The sequence below is a fragment of the Coturnix japonica genome, chromosome Z, assembly GCF_054131305.1.
Source record: "Coturnix japonica strain WE chromosome Z, WE-NBRP24, whole genome shotgun sequence".
NCBI lineage: Eukaryota > Metazoa > Chordata > Aves > Galliformes > Phasianidae > Coturnix > Coturnix japonica.
In genome coordinates this window covers 59,709,653-59,730,547 of record NC_140702.1, presented here as the reverse complement: position 1 = coordinate 59,730,547, position 20,895 = coordinate 59,709,653, and the positions used below count along the sequence as shown (strand labels likewise).

The 20,895-nt window shown below is 39.9% G+C and overlaps 1 protein-coding gene across 16 annotated transcripts in view; it reads right to left on the bottom strand.

Moving 5' to 3' along the window:
• The window catches only part of SREK1 (splicing regulatory glutamic acid and lysine rich protein 1), a 40,186-nt gene extending 21,935 nt beyond the window's left edge, over positions 1–18,251 (bottom strand). For 5 of the 16 annotated variants that reach the window (XM_085528338.1, XM_085528346.1, XM_085528342.1 and 2 more), the window contains exons 1-5: positions 18,056–18,251; positions 10,342–10,475; positions 2,986–3,109; positions 2,581–2,696; positions 807–971 (exon numbers count right to left, since the gene is read on the bottom strand). In XM_085528338.1, coding sequence (XP_085384464.1) covers positions 807–971; positions 2,581–2,643 — 228 coding nt within the window. In that variant the 5' untranslated portion in view covers positions 2,644–2,696; positions 2,986–3,109; positions 10,342–10,475; positions 18,056–18,251. Of the gene's footprint in view, positions 1–806; positions 972–2,580; positions 2,697–2,985; positions 7,554–10,341; positions 10,476–18,055 lie in introns of all 16 variants that reach the window. The other 11 variants (XM_015848561.3, XM_015848564.3, XM_085528340.1 and 8 more) reach the window with 3 other exon arrangements.
• Positions 18,252–20,895: the final 2,644 nt, after the last annotated feature.

Genomic DNA, 20,895 nt, shown 5'->3' with positions numbered 1-20,895 from the left:
ACGCAATCTTATGTACATATCCTCAAATCTGCTGCACTGAGATTTCTCCAGGACCCTGCTAGAGCAACTTCCACAATCTGGTCTGATCTGGTGCAGGACCATTCAGAACTAAAGATATCGCTAGTAACCAAAAACAGCATTATTCGTTTCTTTGTTTAAACCTGTTGTGGTTTTGTGACTTCTGTTGTCAGTATTCCACATCAGAGCACCATGCAGAGCAGTGGCAGTTAACAACATAACATCCTGGTTTTGTTGTACTGCCTTTTTGGGCATTCTGAGTTCCTGGAAAGGAGGGGCAGCACCCCTGGAGGACTCGGTGCAAGGAGGAAGAGGGGTGGGACTCTGGACTGGACCCCAGCCGCTCTCTGCATCTGGCCATCTCAGCTCACCACCCAGTAAAGCACGTGCTGCCCTAGCACTGTCGTGGCTTGACTTGTACTCTGGGTACTCTTCACTCTCTCATTTTGTTTGATTTGGTTACATTTAGTAAATTACTGTTCCTCCTCATATCATTTCCACTGTGTTCTCTGTGTTAGAACTATCTGCTTGTTTTCTGTTTCTTAGAACTACCTGCTACCTCTCTGCCCTTCCCCATCCTCCGGAGCTGGCTGGGTCACACGGCAAATGCCTTCTTTTTTTCCTTTTTCCCCAGGCCTGTGCCAGGACTTACATCTAGGGATAACCCCATGACAAAATCATCATAATCTAATGAGAGCTCCTATGATTATAATTCACAAATAACAATTCTGAGTCTTCCATTAGTATTTCCCATACAAACAACAACAACAACAACAACGAAAACCTACCTGTGAATTCAAATTTCCAACATACACTGTTCTCCTGATTTCATCAATTTTAGATGGGTCCACATTCCCCATTATTGGTGGCTGGGGTATTTCTCCCAGGGCAGTAATGTTAGGGTCCAGTGCTGCTGCTGGTATTGCTCCCAAAGTGCCAAGTGAAACACCAAGCTGAAGGAGAGAAAAAGAATATGGTACAGTCATTTATTTCCAAAATACAATTTACTCTTAAGCAAAACAATGAAAATATATCTGCAGCCTTCTGGGAACGGTTTCATTTTCCCTGCTGTATGCACAACATATTTTCTTTTGTTATGTTGTAAAATAACCATCACTGTAACAGTAAGATGCAGTGTAAATGGCTTTTCCTCACTTAGAGAGTGACCCATAAAATTGGCTGAAAAGAATAAAAAAAACCTTTTTATATATATTTCTATTTTATTTTTAGATTTCTTAAATATCAAACATATACTACAAAAGTTTTAACACAAGTTACATACTTTCCTTTTCAAATGTATCAGCTGACAATGTTATGCCACAGAGTAGAAAGAAACATAGATCAGCCTGAATGGTCTAGTTTGTCCTCTTTATCACGAGCTGTCTCAGAACTTAGTATACTATAGTAGCATATAGTAACAATTTCAAGATCCAGTAAGTGATATTTACCACAGCTTGCTACTCTCCAGAACACAAAATTTAAATAGAAATGGAATACTGGTTAATAATAACCTCACTTAAAAAAAAAAAAACAACAAAAAAAAAACCAAAACAACAATTTGTACATAAGAGCTAGTCTAGATAGAAAAACAATCAGTGGTGTTATGTTCCAGTTGACAGACCTAAACAATTCTGTTTAACTTCACCAGTGGCCCATCCAGTGGAACTGAACACACCCTCAGCAAGTCTGCAGACAACACTGAACTGGTAAGAGCTGGTAGTACACCAAAGGGCTGTGCACATGGACAGGAACAGCTCCCAGTACAGTGAGGGTACTGACTGGTTGGAAGGCCAGCTGGCAGAAAAAGAACTGATGTTTCTGTTGGACCCCAAGGGGAGCATGAGTCAGCAGTGCACCTTTGCAGTCAAGAAAAAGAGCAGTATGCTGAGCAGCTCTTTAAAATAGAAGTTGTGAGCCGACAAGGAAGGTGACACGTGGCCTTTCTCAGTGCTGGTGGTGCCAAATCTGGAATCCAGCGTCCAGTTCTGGGCCTTCCATTTGCAAAAGAGAAACAGACCTAACCAGAATGCATCCATTGAAGAGCCACAAAGCTGAAGTGCCTTGGAGCACCAGTCTTACAAGGAGAGTCTGCGAGACCTGTGTTTCTTTATTCTGGATAGGAAAAGGCTGGGGAATGTTCTAACAGAGCAGTAAAGTTTCTAGTGAGAGAATGTAAATAAAGAGTGTAAAAAGAGTGGAGCCAGATTCTTCTCAGTGGTTGTCAGTGAAGGAGCTAGAGAAATGAAAAAGCACTATTCACCTTGTTCACATGATTAATTGTGAAGTATTATATCCGTAATCCTGTACATGTATTGAGTTCCCTCAATAAATTTACACCCACTGTTCTGCAATTTAAAAATACGAAAGGAACACTCAGGAAAAGTTAGGCACAGACACCTCATGACCTACCTTCAAAAGGGGCACCACAGCTAAACCCTGAATGACTTTATATACAGGAGGACATCACTGATGTAGCATGTACAGCTTTTATTCTCATAACATTAAAAATGTTTTTCAACACAGATGAAACCCGAAATCAAACAGCAAATGAATTTTACTTACTGTTGTTAAAGGTGTTGGTGTAGGTATTGGAAGCAACCCCGCACCAGGCATCAGGCTTGTCATAGTAGGAGCAGGCGCCAATAAAGACAGGGCTTTGGCTTCATCTGGGATTTTACCTGAAGAAGCAAATGAAAGCATTATACAGAGCTGGAACACTACACAAATGTTACTCTTACTATTATTTTATAATTACCCTTGCATTTAAAAATGTAATAAATAAGAATGAATCTATCTACCAGATCCTTACAAATAAACAAATAAGAACTTAAGATTCTCCTTTTACCCTGCCCTACTAGGAAAAACAAAAGTGAGAAAAACTTCAAAGACTAGCAAACTCATTAATGGATCATTATTTTAAAAACTGAATATGTACACAATTATTTAACACTTTGAGCTATGGGTCACCTGTACTGGAAACTTAATGTTCATGAACCAAACGATATCAAGCATGGACGCTTTCCCAGGGCGGTGCTTTCACGGTGATCGAAAGTTGTTTTACACATGACAACCGTTCGTGTTGGCTGCATCACTAATAGCACACAGAACATCAGATACAGAAAAGAAGAACATTTTTTAAAGTTTAATCCCCAGAAATGGCAAATAACCAAATCAGTAAAAGAAAAAAAAAAAAAAAGAAAAAGAAAAAAAGAAAAAACATGTATGAGCTAATTGAAATTTGTGCTTTTCTCTACTTTGACGCTACCTACTTTTGATGCAGAAATAAATAAAAATTAAATAAAAGCTACTGTGATTCAATACACACTGCAAGTGAAATCAGGAGTATGGGAAGGAAGAAAAATCTATATTTGTACTGTCATATATTCTAAGTCATCTCAGTTTATATGAAGCTTTAATGAATTAGCTGTAAATTTCACGAGGCACAAGAAAATCCTAACTGATCAGCTAAGCAATCCGTATTTTCCTAAGCTATGTATTTTGTACCCTTTCAACCAGATTATACTCTCCCTGTCATGCTAGCAGTTTAAACAATAAGTAATCTGTTCTAAACACAGGTTTCTTTCAAATTTATTTATAATAAGACTGCTAAATTAACACCATAAAATCTTCAAAAATTTTAAAAGTGGTGGTAGGTCAATAGTAATGTAATAGATAAAACAATTAAATGTATCTATCAGATTTGAAATGCCAAGGGGAGTAAGCAACTACAAACACTACACAGGAAAAACTGCAGCAGCAACTTCTGCTTATACCAGGTATTAATTATGTTCTCAAAACTCCTGGCATAACAGTATGTATGCTGGCTTCTGAGCCCTTTGTTATTACCACATGCATTTTAACAAAAGTTTTTATTTAAACATTTTTTTAATACTCAAAGGATCTACACGACTTCTCTTTAAATAAAACTGTCTATGTTTTTATCTGCTAATCTCTAACTTCAATATATACAAAACACAATGTAAGTCCCAAAATACTGTCTAATTTTAACTATATGAGTTCCAGTAAAACCTATAGGAATTGTACTACTTTAAAAAAAAATAAAAGCAAAAAAAGTATTGCAAACCAGTATTAAAGATCTGCAGCAAGGACTGGGTTACAACTGGATGTGACCAAAGAACAAAACAAATCTAAATTAAAATAAATTTATATGTAGCATATATGGAATAGAATAGATAAAATAACAGTACCCATTTTTCTCTCATGCCTCCTATTTACATTATTTTATTTATGTTTAGTTTTGAGGCACCTTGCTCCTTAACATGTAACAAAGCACTTGATTTTTCTATCTAAAGGAGAAAAATAGGAAAATAATTAGCGCTCAAGAATTAACTGTGCAATAACGTCTTCCAGGGCTTTTTTTTTAAAAAAAAAAACATGCATGAATCTGAGTCATCACAATGTTCAGCACTCATTATGAAGTCAGGCATGCAAGGAGAGGTGCACCTGATCTGCCTGACTGCTCACAATAATTGGGTACTTCACTGCATACCCTGCCTACTACGTAGCTAACTAAACAGGCTTTCAAATATACAGTTCTAGTAACCGTGCATGCAAATTAGGCATACAGTTATATACCAGTTCTTCTGCAAATCAAAGTATTGAGGTGCTTTCAGGTGACCGATGAGCTAGACCATTAACTACCAGACGTTTTCATGAACAGGCAGCTTCTTGCCATTAACCACATCCTCATGCAGGTTTCCATAGAGTCTACACATGTGGATCAAGTAAATTCAGTCACAAAAACAGCTCCTAGAGTGGTGTGTCCGCACTCTCTTTTTGATCCTTGGCCAGCAACGTACATAAGCATATGCCTAATTTAAGTATGCACTTACATACAGCCAATTCAATACATACTTAACCAAATAAATTTTTCAGATGTTTAAGGCATTTAGCCCTTTGAAACAGGAATGAAGTTAGGCACATAATTAACAGACAGTGAGTTAAATTTAGAGAATTAAATTCGAGCCTAAACTTCAAGCACACAGGCCATCTTGCTGAAATAATACAAATTATTCATTTGCTCAAGCACTGCTTAAAGAATCAGGTGAGCACTTTCACTTAAGCCACTTCTAACAGAAGTTCAAAGAACGAAGAGTACATGTGTCTAAATAACAAGCTAGCAGCATCATTACCCAAATAACCAGGATGCCTAACAATGTAATGTTTTCTTTTAACTGAAACTCCATTTGGTCAGTTCCACAGCACAAAGAAAGATCTGCTTGTGCTTTGTTCTTCCCCTCCCCCTGAGCTACTCTCTTTTCACAGGTTCCTTCCTCCAGCTTTTAAGCTTTTTTTCAAACCTTAAATCAATTTTATAGAAAATAAACTAGGGGCAAATCTGCCTTCCTGAACAAATCAATAGGTGAGGCCAAATAACCTCTTAAGTTAAATACAGCCTTTATGTTTTGGAGTTTTAACACAACAAATGTATGAATAAGAGAATATGTGGCCACAAAGGTACAAAACTTGTGGCTTGTGAAAAACCAAATTAAGACACTTTAAAAACTGTTTAAGATAACCAATTTGGATTTAAAACTCATTATTTGAAACTGAAGCTAGATGGAAATGAGCTAAAAATACGTATTTTCTAATAATGGAAACATATGTCACATATATATCATATCCACAGAAATATTTCTTAGATGCTTTTGTTTGTTTAGAAAATTATAGACTCTGTGACCATTTACTTCATTCCTCTCTGCTTCGCAATGTGATCTGGAAGCAAATGTAGTTTGGCTCCACACTGCCTAGAAGCATCTCAGGGTCTGTTTCAGAGGAGGTGGTCTCACACTAAATACATGTTACAATTGTTATTTTCTTCTATTATCCAAGGGCTTAAGGAGTCTTAGCCAACCTGGTTCAAACCAGCAACCATTTTGCTAAGTGCTCCAAAAAAATGTTTGTGTTAAGCAGGCAGTAAATGTAATTTTTTTTTCTTTTAAGTGTGCAGAAGAAAATAATTTCCTGTTCTTCATACTTAACCTATGTGCTTAATCCTGCCTGTAGAACAACCACAGTAGTAGGTTTGTTTTAAAGGTATCTTTCATTCACATCTACTTTAAACATAATTTAAAACAGTTGTTACTTTCCCGCCATGTTAAGTCAGTGGCAAATGCACACTTCAAAATAGCTTCTGTGTGATCCAGTTCATGACTCCTATTGGATTTAGCAGCAGTGATTAAAGAGATTAAAACTACTGGCAACTACCTCAACTGCCACAGACAAATCCAAGAGAGATCATGAAGCAAAGCTCTTCCCAGTTCACAGCTTGCTGGGTTACCAAAGTGAAACCAATTGGTATTAACACGCTTAGCTGAGAAGAGCAGTGCCTGAGCATGAGACACACCACCTGCCCACTGATTCTGCTTTAGGGGTTCCATTCCAAAGTAAGAAGTAAGAACATCACCTAGAGATGACAACCTTCTCAATCACTCCAGCATCAGCTGCCAGGGCTTGTGTGATGACTAAGGAGTCTTTTTAAAAAAAATAAAACCTCCTCTTCAGGTAACAACCACCGAAGCATGTATAAGTGCAATACACACACACATACACATGCATACAGAACTGATTCAGTCTTCCCACAGACAACAGTGTTAAAAGACAATGTGCCTCACATAACACGTTCTAATCAGAACCTCAGGCTGCGTTTGTACTTATGAGTGGTAAACAGTTTTTCTGAAAATTGTGAAAACAAAAGGATGACATTTTGCTGCCACTGACCTCACTGGAGCAAGATCTCATCAGAAGCAAGGGTTTCAACACATTCAGTATCCATTAAATTTCAATTTCATAAATAATTATTATAAACTCTTTATATTACACATAAATGGAAAGCCTTCTTTTAAACAGACCATGCAATCTAAATAAAACCACTCTGCTAAGAGAGACAAACAGCAGAGAAAGGTTATGACTATATTCTGCAAACTTAATGTCTCCAGAAACTAAGAATTTTAACTGTCTTTTCCAAGAGGAAATCGTAAAGCATAACATATGAAAGAATGCATCTTAAAACTCATGTATTTCTCACTATTTCAGTCTTCTGTCCCAGTGTGCTCATCTGCTGAATTCAGATGCTTAAATGTACTCCAAGTGAAATTTTATCCAAAATTTGCAGCACAAAACTCAGCTAATCACACTTTGCGAATACCATCCACCATTCATAAGCAGCTTCAGGTCAAACTTTAAAATGAAACACTGTGAACCCTTTACAAAACACCATTTTTACAGAACTGAAGTACCAGTTCACAAATACAAGGGAAAGAGATTTAACAAAACAAAAAGGGACAAAATAAAATAAAAACAAAATAAAACAAAATAATAATAATAATAATAATAAAAACAAAGGAAAGAAAGCAAAATAAAATAAAAACAGAGACAGGGCGTCCATCTTCAGCAGGCCAGACTTCGATCTCATTTCCCCCATGAAGGTTTCACTTGACGGCAGGTTTAGTGGCATGGCAAACAATGCCTAACTCAGGCAAGTGTAACAGGTCTGCCTTGGCCAGTCTAGTCATCTAATAATGCACAAATATCACACAGAGAAAACATACAAAACCAAATTAATAGTCAAAATCCATCTACCAGATAATGTGGACATAAAATTTAGAATGATTAGGGTGGCATCTTTGTTATCTTTCAACCTTTGCATTCTCAAAGCATAACATTTAAAGAAAAAGCTACTCATACACACAAAGGAAAGTCACATTTTGACAGCTGCATAACGTTACTTCATTTACAGTTACATTTTTTGTAAAACTGTTTATTAAATGTCACAAAATTAACATTGATATCATTGTATCCCTGTCCTCATGCCCCCCTGATTTAACATTGTTAGAATACACTCCAAATTTCAGATTTTATTCTGGTTTTTAAAACCAAATTTTCAGAGTTTCATTTTACCTCTCACCTGTGTTCAATTCGGCGCATGAAACATTTCACTCTTGGCACCATTAGCTAACAGTATAATTTAACAATATAGTGGTAAAATATAGCCGTTGCTACTTTTAAAACTTGTGATACACTCCACTGTCTCCATTACCAATGAATCCTATCATACATCGTGAATCAAAAATGTTGTCCTGTGTTCTCCAAAACCATGTCTACCCCACACAATAAACTCCTCAGGAAGTCAAATCTGTATGTATTCACATTTTCATAAATTCACATCAGTGACCCTGTTGGAAAGTTGCATAAAAATAGCATTATTACATTCTAAAAAAATTTTCCTCGCAACCCAGTCACTTGTTCACTTACTTATACACAAACCTCCGCAAGATTTGGAATTGTTTGGAACAGTGGCAATTTATGTGCAATAGACTGTCTCAGAAACACCCGCTAAGTCAGCTACAAACGGGTCTAGAACAAGAGTTCTCAGAACTTTCATTTCATTCTCCTTCCACTCGCTGTCTACCATCAAGAGACAGAGGAAAATGTAGCTTTACCTGCCTGTTGCCAAATCACGTCAGGCAGTGATCTCATCACAAGAAAAACACCAGGATGTGCTGTTCATTCATTTGGCGACAATCTTCCCTCTCTGGCAGTACTGAACCAGTGTTAAGGACTTTTGGATGAAAAATAAAACTACAGTCCTGAATAAGCTGTAGGCAACTGTTCAGGGGCAATTTTTTAATAATCAGGGCTCTTGTTTCATGCATTTTGCCTACCCAAAATTTTAAGTGGACAGGGCACTCTTTGCAGTTTAAGAACAAGATCAAAGAAAAACAAAAAACTAAAAATGCCACAAAGCAAGGCATAATAAAAAACTAAAAATCTAGGCTTCAAAAAGTCAAAAAATATGTGCTCACACTAAAGGCTTTGAGAATATGCACATGTATTATAGATCATTATGATTGTTACTTAGTGTAGCTTTAGAGTCCAAGACATTTTGTAGACTTGTCAGAGTTTGCTAGAACATCTCAGACCGTGATCACTGCAGCACTAACCTTATACTATTCAGATGAGAATGGAGTAAGACTGGGAAAAAAACGGTGCTCTGAGATCACCATTAACAAACTCCAAAAAGTCATCAGCTTTTCTTAAAACAAAACCTGACTCTTGCAGTAAAGGAACCCATGCTAATAGCAAGTACTTCTGAATTTGCAGCAGTTTACTGTTCAATCATTTAAGGCTCTTTTTTTCATGGCAAAACAGCTACCATACTTCAAGTGAAGAAAGCCTCACTTCATCATCTGGAATGTTTCTATTCCAGTGAGGTAAAAAGTCTTCTAGACCCAAATGGGCCAATGCTCAATTCCACAAGGATCGCAGTGAAGTCAATGGGGCTCTGCCAAACTCCAGTTATTTGTATACATGGAATTCAGCAACAGTAGTGCTTTGTAGGACTGCATTCAGATTTGGCGTATCAACAATAAGAATACCCTCACATTCTACACACCTGCAAAGTATGGCCTCGGCATTCTTAAGGGAACGCTCGTAAAATTACTATTTACCAAACATCTTTACTAGGAGTTATAAAAATATTTTATTCTGGAAGCATTATATGCAGATAAATGCATTTTTCAAAAGGTGCCAAAAATTCTAAGAAGAACAATTTCTTACATACTTATGAAAGTGTGTAAGAAAGTCTTTTTATTGCAAAGTATTACTTTCAACAGTAACAGCAAGGGAAAACTGCAATCTTTTTATTACACTAGGAGGCAAACACATTCAATCAGTAATTATCACCATGAATACTAACTATTTTAAATTATGTAAATCTAAAATGGCCAAATGCATACAGTGCATGTCAACAAGACAAATTTTGATTTGAAAAATAATAACAATAATAATAATCAATGTAACCAAAAGAAAAAAAAAATAAAAAACAGAAACAGCAAAGAAAACAAGCCACAGACCAAAAGTTATACATTAAAATCTAAACTTCCATGTTATCTTTGCAAGGAAATTACTTAACATATTCAGTGCCCCATTGACTTCAGTGAGAACTTTGTGTGGGAATAAGCTTGCCAAGATAAAAATCACCTTTAAGGGGACAAAATTACCTTTGTGTCCTCCCAAATATGTAAAAACAATGGAAAATTGAATTATCCTTATTTATATCAGATCTTCTTTTTCCTAATGCTGAATTTAAATTAAATCTCCATAGCTACGTTTCTTCACTCTAATTTCATTTTTCTATCAAGGCACTTTTTTTTCCCCCACCCCCAAACACTAAAATAAAAAAACTGTAAAAAAAGGAAAAACAAAGTAACAACAGAGAACCACCTCCTTACATTGAAAGCTTAAAACAATTAGCAGACAGGACAAAGACCAACATTACAGAAGAATGACTGAAATACTAACCTTCTGCACAGGGCACAACTATCAAAGCTCTGTCAATAAAAACCGTGTTGGTTAGATGCTGGGCCACACCAACACTTGATGCTTCACGAAACTTAATATAACATACTTTGGAGGAAAAAGCAAGAGGTGCGTTGCTGCAAGACAAAAGGGAAAAAGCAATCACTCATATTGAATAACGTACATATGCATATTTTTAACCAGAATTTCTTAAATTAAAGACATTTTCAGACTTCCTGGAAATGTTACCTGAAAGGCCATAATTTGACTTTTACGGCACTAAAAAAAAGCACATCATCTCCTTCTTTTTAATAAAAACTTGCATAAGCCAAAATCTCAAATTTACAAGACTTACTATCTTTACAAATCTTACTATATGGTGTTACACAGTTCAATATTATTGTAAATAACAGCATGAATCAAAGTATCTCATAGTAAATCTACAGTTAATATTTCTTCTGTTTCTTCTGCATAGTCCCATTTGTAGGAAATTCAAACAATAAGACCAGTGAGTCCTTCAAATCTTAGTCCACACAGCTTAGGGAGCAGGAGAGAAATAAATCATGCCTGCTCACATTCAGAATGGCCTGCAAGGTCTTGATTCAGAATACTTCCAAACATCACAGCTGATAGCAGATGACTTTCTAAGTCCTCATCAGAAATGTTTGCACACAACATCTAATCTTACACATTATAAAGAGTTGGATTTCAATCACTGCAAAGATGTTTGCTACAGCATCTTTATGATGGGGTTGTTTTTCTTTGGCTTTCTAGGGAAGAGGAATTCATTTCTTTGTTTAGGTTTTTTAAACACACATGCTACCATCACAACCCAAACAGCAGAAGCCTCCAGTGAAAGTTCCACAGTCCAGTCTGCTGAAGACTTCTAACATCTCTTGGCTTTTTTCTCTTTAAAAATCACTGCTAACTGAAGAATATGATTCTGGACAAGGCAGAATCATAAACAATCCGTGTAAATTTCAACAGCAATGGAGGCAGCTACGTGATTTCAATCTTGAAAGCTATTTGGAAAGTGTGTTAAAAATATTAACAAAAGAACAGTGTTTCAACTAGGCTCCAAGAAGTAGTTTGGGTACAAACTCTCTTCTGAGGATTAAGCTAATCTGGTAACTCACTGGAAAAGTGAAAAGAAAAATTCTCTCAGGAGGAGATATCTGTAGAAAGGTGCTAGTGTGGAATACACTAACATAAATAACCAACTAAAGTAAGATCTCATGGAATAACTGAATGCACCTCTAAGACCTCCTCTGCAATACAGTCACTGTAGAACACCGTGAGGTCTAAAAAATGGCCACTCTATTTGATCCAAAGGAAAGCAGTATTACAGTGGGGCTTTCAACACTACACACAGTTTGTCTCCCCACTTTCAAACAACTTAGCCTGCAAAAATCCAATTGGCTGTGAGCGTGTGACAAAAAAGTACGACAACTGGGACTACACACCTCAGATCTAACTTGTCTCCTACGCTGAATAACAACTCTAAGCTGTAGGAGTAGTTTGTGGATTAGAGTAAACAGCCAAAAGCTGTCACACCCTGCAAACCAGCTTCAGATTTCAGCTGTACCTGCACCACAAACAGAAAGTCTCTGCCCTCTTTACTACTATACAAGCCACACTTCCTGCTCTTACGAATGTCTGTTTAAACCAAAAGAAAGATAACAAATTAATACTTTCCTGAACAGCACATTTGGTAAATTTCAATGTAAATAACTTTAGGACATCTGTAAAAACAAAAACAGAACACCACTGCCATGCAGTATGTTTCAGAGAACGCTCTATAAAGCAAAGAGTACAGCATTTCCTCTTGCAGACTCACTGCATACTGTAAAGTGGGCGTCACTTCCCACACAAGTGTGGCTTCTCAGTGGCTTTTCACAAACACAGACTTGCAGGACACCTCCCTCCTATGTCAATGGAGACATAACAGGCCTCCCTGTACTGCCACTGTAGGAGCTCAGTAAGCACTGGAAGGTTTGCAGATGGTAAACTGACTTGTGTGCATGTAAACAATGATAGCAGTTGTTCTTTTTTAGTATGGGAACTCAGACCTGCAACCAAACCAGGACCACGCACATGAGAAGCTCTATTACAGACACTCATCTACACAGAAATGACAAATCCAGACTGAGGTCCTGAGGCAGAACTAACAACACTCACTAGTTTAAAAATTTGTCCTAGATGGGCTGTGACTACAGTATTCCCCATCCTTGGGGATTTCTGCATTCTACCTAACCATAATTTTACACACAGTTTTCACCTGCTACCTCTCTTTACAATTAATGAAGTATTTCGCTTCAGGAGGAAAACAGATCTCATTTGATTAAATGAGTAACCTATAATTCACCCATCCTATTTTCCTTTAGGCTTAAGTACAACTACAGTATGTACCAGTAAATTCAAAAATAAAAATCACAAGAAATCATGTTTCCTGACAGGATTTTATAATAGCTCCTTGCTTTTACTTCTGAGCACTTTTCATAAAAAGCTGGTTAAAAAAAAAAGGAAAGGCAATTCTCAGAGTCTCTGCATTTCCTTTCTCTCAAGGTTATAGCTTTGTTTATGGAACAAAGATTCGCAGGTCTGGTAGTAAGTGGAATAAAAGTGGTCCTCAGGCACTGAAAGCCACCTGCACAAGTCTTCAGGAGAAATCTTACACACAAATTGTCAAGAAATCAAAGCTTATTGGCCAAGTTTTTGAAGCCAACAATCAAGAATGTTAAATCAGTACAGCAGACAGAAAAACTCTGCTGGTCTAACATTTAAATACAAATAAGAGAAGATTAAAAAAATCTTTTTCCCACTTCCATGACTTCTACTTGCTAATTGCTGTTACTGAAGACCCTTACACATAGGTTATCATTTTTACAGATTGAACCTTCACTGCAAAGCCTTCCACAGATCAGAACAGCATATTTGTAAGAAAATAGGTAAATACAAACAAAGGCCACCATTAACAGTCCACAAAAGGAAGATTCATATTAATGTTTTATTTTGTTTTCCAATAAAGGAAATATTGCTTTAAGTGCCAATGAAACCTCATTGACAGGTAGCTAAAATTAGGACCATGACCATATGGAAACAATTTCTGCAGAGCCAGGAGTCCCCAGCGCTCCCAATGCTGAATCCGAAGGTGATTTACTCACAGTTCTCATGTTCCTTTCAGAAAAATAAAAGTAACAAAGTAGCTCTTACAGCTGCCTGAGAAATACCTTCACTGAATACAAGGTTTTCAGTATTGTAACAAGTATGGGAATCATCCTTCTAAGAGGAGCCTAATTAGCAGGGACTGCAGAATTGATAAACTGAGGTTTATCAATGAAAATAAAACACATCAGGACAAAGTACTGAAGAGCACAGCATGAATTAACACTCATTTACAAATTCATCCCAATCAAATAGGGATACAAAATGAAAGACCCAAACAGAAACTGGTCTCTAGATATGAACTGAGAGGATAAGTCACTGTTTTCAGGATCCCACCCAGAACACTGAAGAGCCATCTTAAAAAACCTCTATTTCATTCAATACTTTATAAGTCAAGGTGGCTTCTTCTTCTTCCCCTCCAAAATCTGTGTAATAACAAGAACTTTACATCAAGTATTCCAGCACTATCTAATATAATCTGTAAATAACTGTATTTCTTTTTAGCTTTTCAAATAGAACAGTCCTGCATCCCATAAAGCCAAGTAGTATGAATGATAGCAGTCTGGAGAAATGCAGAAAAATGTTTGAAAAGGAATCATTCTTTCCAAAGGTAACAGGTCCACAAACCATAGCGTAATGCTTCTTTTTGTTCTACAGTCATGAAAATGCAAAATGTGCAGATGCCATCCTTGCTCCCTACTAAGTCAGATACCTTCTCCTTTTTCATCAAGTCAGCAGCAGGGTGGTGCACAATGAATTACAGTGAAACAGGGCTAGAATTAATCATCACCTCATAATCAAAGCCAAGATGTAATGCTCCAACTTCAAAAAAGGGGAAGAATAGAAAAAATGAAAAACCCAACTAATACCAACTAAACAAGGTCCAAGATGGCACTTGACTCTGACCAACTTAATTTACAAATACTAGAACACAGCTTGCTTCCTCTCAACTAAAAAAAGGCAGATTTGTTACTGGAATTAAATTTCAATAGACTACAAGAAAAGTATACGACTGACACATGATTGACTCAGAAGAAGTGAATCATAACCTGTATTTTTTACTCAGAAAGACCATAATTGATTGAAAAAAGGGAATATATATGCTTTATAGAGTGTGTACGTAGATATTATCTTTGATTCAGCTGAAACAGTTTATTTTCCTCACAGAGTCCAGTGTGATACTGTTTTACCTTCAAGAGAAAAAACAATCAGGATAACACATCAGTGTTTTAGTTGCTGCTGAGCACTGCTGTTCAGAGCCAATGAAATTTCACCACCTCATACTGCCTTGCCAGCAAGGACAGCCCAGTGTGGGGCTCAAAGGGTTGAGATAATGACCAATCTGACCTGAATGCATTAAATAAAATTGTTATGAGCAGCATACTAGCTTAACAGCTGCTGGTCACAATGCTGCTCTTTTCATTCACATTGTTTGCTTGCTTCCAAAGCTATTTTTCTTAACTCTGGAATGTTTATTGTCTCTTGAGGGCAGGCCTAGACTTCTTTATGGTTTTGCTAGTTTATATATACCATGTGCTCATGCTATACCAATTATGGGTTTAATTTGGTACTTGTACTCAGCAGTGTGCTCATTCTCAGATTTCAGGAACCTCACTACAGAACCTCTTCAGCAAGTACACTCTCAACTCAAAGTAGGCTAAAATAGTTGTGGAAAAACTGAATATACCTGGGATATTCTAAGTAGCATTATCTTATTGTTTGTCTTTTGTATGTGCTACTGGCTTCATTTCTGGGGAAGAAAATATTTAAAAATACCACCCAGGGATCTACCCTGAAGCAGGATGGCTGTACATGGCAAGGTGTGTGGGAGGATGTGGGTGGGTATCTATCACAATGACCAGAGAGCATCAAGTATACATGATACATGTGGTGGAAGTGTGTATGGAGTCTCCTATCATCATATGCCAAGTCATTGGCAGCAATGACCTGGAAAGACTGAGAGGAACAAAGATGGAGTGGTGGATTAATTAGCTGACCAACTCCAACAATTCAAATAAAGCTGATTTTTCTCCCTACTGACCCATGTGTCAGTTCTGGAGGAATTTTCCCAACAGGTCCAGCAACTCAAAAGGAATATAACCTCCTCACCAACCGCATGAACCAGAATCTCAGCTACCAGAACTAAGTTGTTTTTGTTCAAGAGATAGGTGAGCACATGTCACCCTGTGGTTTCACCTGCATGACCACAGAGAGAATGTAAGGAGGCAGTATGGAAAACTCACCTCAACCTTAGAGGGAAGAGTACATGAGTTGGCAGGGAAAACAACCACAGATTCCAGGAAAACCGCTACTCCAATTTCCAGTGAACAGTTCTCTGAACAGAGTGGAGGGTACAATCCTATTTCTCCTCTTGATAATGAGGCTTTTGGTTCACGTTCATGTGAAGTGAGTTACAAATATAGTAACCAGGACTAGAAGGGCCCTGCCTCCAGCCACATGGCGGAAAGGGCAACTGTCAACTAATGGCCTGGCGCATCAGAACCACAGGAGCATAAGGCTCAGAACAACAGACTTGTGTGACATACGTACACAGACTTCACAAAGCAAATAAATTCCCTTTTGTAGTCTCTTAACTGCTATGCTTCACTAACTGCTGGAAGTTCACATCCATTAATATTAAAAATGTGCACTTCAGGCATCAAATTATGTTTTGTTTTTTCTTAAACAGAAGATGATGAGTACAGAAGGGAACACAACTTCACCCTGTTAAGCTAAACTAAGGACAATTATTTTGTTTGTATGCTGAGTATCTTCAATGCAGAATCATAAAACAAGTTACAATGCTATGCTATGCAACATGAAAACTTTTTTCAGCATTGCTTTATCTACAAAAAGCAATATTCTCTTAATACTACGTGACAGATTATCTTATAATAAGACATCTTACAATAAGAACTTATTGTTTTTTTATGTGCTTCCAAACAAAGGCTAGCAAACGAGATCCAATCTCAGCAGAAGCTCCTGCTTAACTACTTACTATCAAAGCTTTCAGTTGTTTGTTTCTTTTCTATTTATGCTATTAAAGTAACACAAATATTCTGGAATTACTGAAAGCTGAAATGCCCTCATCTCCTCATTCTCAATGAGAAACAAATTTCTAAAAGTACATTAACATTTGTCACTGCGTGTTCAGTATCCACAAGATTTTACTTCACCAAATTCAACCAACCAAATCCTGCTTTTCAAATCCAGATCTGAACAAAGAGCAAGTTTCTCACTGTTCTGTGAAGGTAACAAAACTGATGCTCCAGAAAACACTACAACTTTAAGTTTCCTACAGAAATACATTTGAAGCTAGGACAACATGAATTTCTGCTTTATGTCACCTATAATATAAAAATTCCCTTTTAAATCATAGGAACAATTGATTTTTTAAAAATTAGGGCCTAAATTATTCCTTACAGAAATAGCAGCAGCTATACACAATTTCAACAAACTGCAGACATAAACTGTAGCATCTTTTTGCTTGGAATTCTTCTGCTTCCCACAGACTTGTCGGTGAAGCACAATTACCTGAATTTTTCATTATGCTGTTATAAAACATGTTCAGAGAGTGAAAAGCAGTACATATTTTCTGTTTAGCAAGAAGGGGATTGGATGAAACCCTTTTCCTTTTCCAAGATAGTAATTTGAAAATCAGTTCAAAAGCCCAGACCTGTTTTGCAAGGACAAGTGTATTTCTAGAAGTTATGTGCATGCACACACACAAAGTAAATAAGATTAACAGTAAAATATGTAACCACTATTCTGTATCCTATGGAAAAAAAAAAAGATGAATTACGAGGAACTGATGTTTAACACAGCATAACCTTGACGTTCCCAAGTCAAATCCTACCATGGCGCTGGATTTTAGTATTTCTTGTAGGTACACATACAGGAAAAATTTTACACACAGACAGAAAGCCTCAAGAAAACATCCATTTGCCTTACATTCTACTACATAACCCGGCAAGACATGGAAGTGGAAAAACACCAACATTTTTAGCTATTATGGAAGTGGAAAAGCTCCAACATTTTTAGCTATTTAGAAGACCTAAGTCTTATTCCTCTGAATTACAAAATAAAATGTATAAAGCTCAAGATAACCTGGATGCAAACGATGTACACTCTTTCTGCTGCCCTATGTGATTTTTGCAAGGGGTAAAAAGGGAAAATTGTTCTAAAGGGCACGTATGTCATTCACACCGTAGGGCAACAAAGGCAACAGTATAAATGGCCTCTTCTCCTCCCCAGCTTTGCTGAAGCATCAGGGCAAGCAAACCGCACCGCCTCCTATCTATGGGCCCGTTATGTGATCAAATGCACTGGGATCAGACGCCAGGAGGGCACAGCCCCGCTCCAAGGACGCGGCCGATCCCCCAACCCGGAGCCGCCATCTTAAGTGCGGCCATACAAAGGCGGAGGCACGTGACCGACCCGCGGCGGGAGGCGGCGGTGCCCGTAGTCAAGATGGCCCGTCGCGCCTCCCGCCGCCCGCCCGCCGCCCCGCCGCTCCCTCGGCCCCCATAGCCCTGCAGCCGGCCGAGCTTACTCTGGGGGATAGAGGCGCAGCTCCTCGATATCTCCCAGGAAGCCGAAGAGAGTCCGCATCTGCTCGCTAGTGACCGCCGACGAGAGGTTCGTGACCTGGATGACGGACGTGGGGCCCAGGGGGAAGCCGAGCGGCACCCCGATCCCACCGCTGTTCATCATGGCGGAGCCTGCACGACCGCGGCACGGCCGCACGCACCGCGGAGGCGGGACCGAGGCGGACAGCGGCGCGCGGCGTATGGGCAGAGCGTCCCTGCGCGCCGCCGCTCTAGCCGCAAACTCGACTGCTCCGGAGGTGCTGCCGCGCTGCCGGCCTCCTGCCGCTGGAGGCGCTGTTTGCTCCGCCGGGAATGGCGCCGCTCCCTCCGGTGCCCTTGGAGCAGGCGCTGCGGGCCGCGAGGGGCGGGGACAGCGCGGGAACGCGCTCCAGAACCGTTAACGGCTGCACCAGAGTGTGTCCGCCAGAGCGCGGAGATTCGCGATAGAACGCGTTGTTAGACGAACGGCTCCCTCGTTCAGTGAGGGGCAGATTAATCCCCTCAGGGAATAAAGCCTTGGAAACTTACATCGTAGTGACACTGAACGGGAAGGGCTGTGAGGGAATGGGTCGGCCGTGCTTCTTTTAAAGCTGGACTGGGAATCTCTCCCAGTTACAGTCTGCCCAGATTTAGAACCATAGAATCATAGAAGTGCTCAGGCTGGAAAAGATCTTAAAGGTCACTAAGTCCAGCCGCAGCCTAACCACCGTACCCTAAGCACCGTACCCTACACCATAGTACCCTACACCACAGTACCCTAACCACAGTACCCAAACCATAGTACCTAACCATAGTACCTAACCATAGTACCTAACCATAGTACCTAACCATACTACCCTAACTCTAACAACCCTCTGCCAAATCATGTCCCTGAGCACCACAGAATCACAGAATCACAGAATCACAGAATTACCCGGGTTGGAAGGGACCTCAAGGATCATGTAGTTCCAACCCCCCTGCCTAGCAGGGCCACCAAACATACACATTTACTAGATCAGGTTGCCCAGGGCCCCGTCCAACCTGGTCTTGAACACCTCCAAGGACGGGGCATCCACAACCTCACTGGGCAGCCTGTTCCAGGACCTAACCACCCTTCTAGTAAAGAACTTTCCCCTAACATCCAACCTAAATCTTCCCTCCCTCAACTTAAAACCATTTCCCCTAGTCCTGCTATTATCAGCCCTTTCGAAGAGTTTACTCCCCTCCTGGGAGTAAGTTCCCTTCAGGTATTGAAAGGCTGCAATGAGGTCACCCCGCAACCTTCTCTTCTCTAGGCTGAACAAACCCAACTCCCTCAGCCTGTCCTCATAGGGGAGGTGCTCCAGCCCCCTGATCATCTTTGTGGCCCTCCTCTGGACCCTTTCCAAAATCTCCATATCTTTTTTGTACTGAGGACTCCACACCTGGACACAGTACTCCAGATGGGGCCTCACAAGAGCAGAGTAGAGAGGGATGATCACCTCCCTATCCCTGCTGACCACCCCTCTCCTGATGGAGCCCAGGATCCCGTTTGCTTTCCGGGCAGCCAGAGCGCACTGCTGGCTCATGTTAAGTTTCTCATCTATCAGGACCCCTAGGTCTTTTTCAGCCGAGCTGCTCTCAAGGACCACTCCTCCCAGCCTGTACAGGTGCCTGGGGTTCTTCCGGCCCAAGTGCAAAACCTTGCACTTTGCCGTGTTGAACCTCATTAGGTTCACCCGAGCCCAGCTTTCCAGCCTGTCAAGGTCCCTCTGAATGGCATCTGTTCCCTCCACCGTATCGACTGCACCACTCAGCTTGGTGTCATCAGCAAACTTGCTGAGGGTGCACTCCATTCCCTCATCGATGTCATTAATAAAGATGTTAAAGAGCACCGGTCCCAAGACAGACCCTTGAGGGACGCCGCTCGTTACCGGCCTCCACCTGGACATAGAGCCATTGACCACCACCCTCTGTCTGCGGCCTTTCAACCAATTGCTTATCCATCTAGTTGTCCACCCATCAAATCCACCTCCCTCCAATTTGGAGATGAGGATGTGATGGGGGACCATGTCAAAGGCCTTGCTCAGGTCCAGGTAAATGACATCGGTCGCCTTCCCTTCATCCACCAACGCCGTCACTCCATCATAGAAGGCCACAAGATTAGTTAAGCATGACCTTCCCCTGGTGAAGCCATGCTGGCTGTCTCGGATCACATGCTCATTCTTTATGTGATCAAGCATGTTGTCCAGGAGGATCTGTTCCATAATCTTCCCAGGCACAGAGGTGAGACTCACCGGCCTGTAGTTACCCGGGTCATCCCTGCTCCCCTTCTTGTAAATGGGAGTGACGTGACCCTTCCTCCAATCATCCGGGACCTCACCTGACAGCCACGACTTCTCAAATATGATGGAGAGCGGCTCAGCAACCACCTCAGCCAGCTCCTTCAGGACCCTGGGATGCACGCCATCTGGCCCCATAGACTTATACTCATTCAGTCTAAGGAGGCACTCTCGGACTTGCTCTACCCTTACAGTGGGGAGGGATTTACCTCCTTGGTCCCCACATGGAGGTATGGGGGTGCAAGACTTAGGGACGTGAAAAAGACTAGAATCCTGGCCACCAGTGAAGACCGAGGTGAAGAACTCATTCAGCACCTCAGCTTTCTCTTCATCTGTTGAAGCCATTTCTCCTTTTAAATTTACCAGAGTAGGCACGCCCATTTTGGCCTGTCTCTTCTGGCCAATGTACCTGTAGAAGGTTTTCTTGTTGTTTTTCACATCCCTCGCCAAGTTCAGTTCTGCCTGCGCCTTGGCTTTCCTGATCCCACATCTGCAAGTTCGGA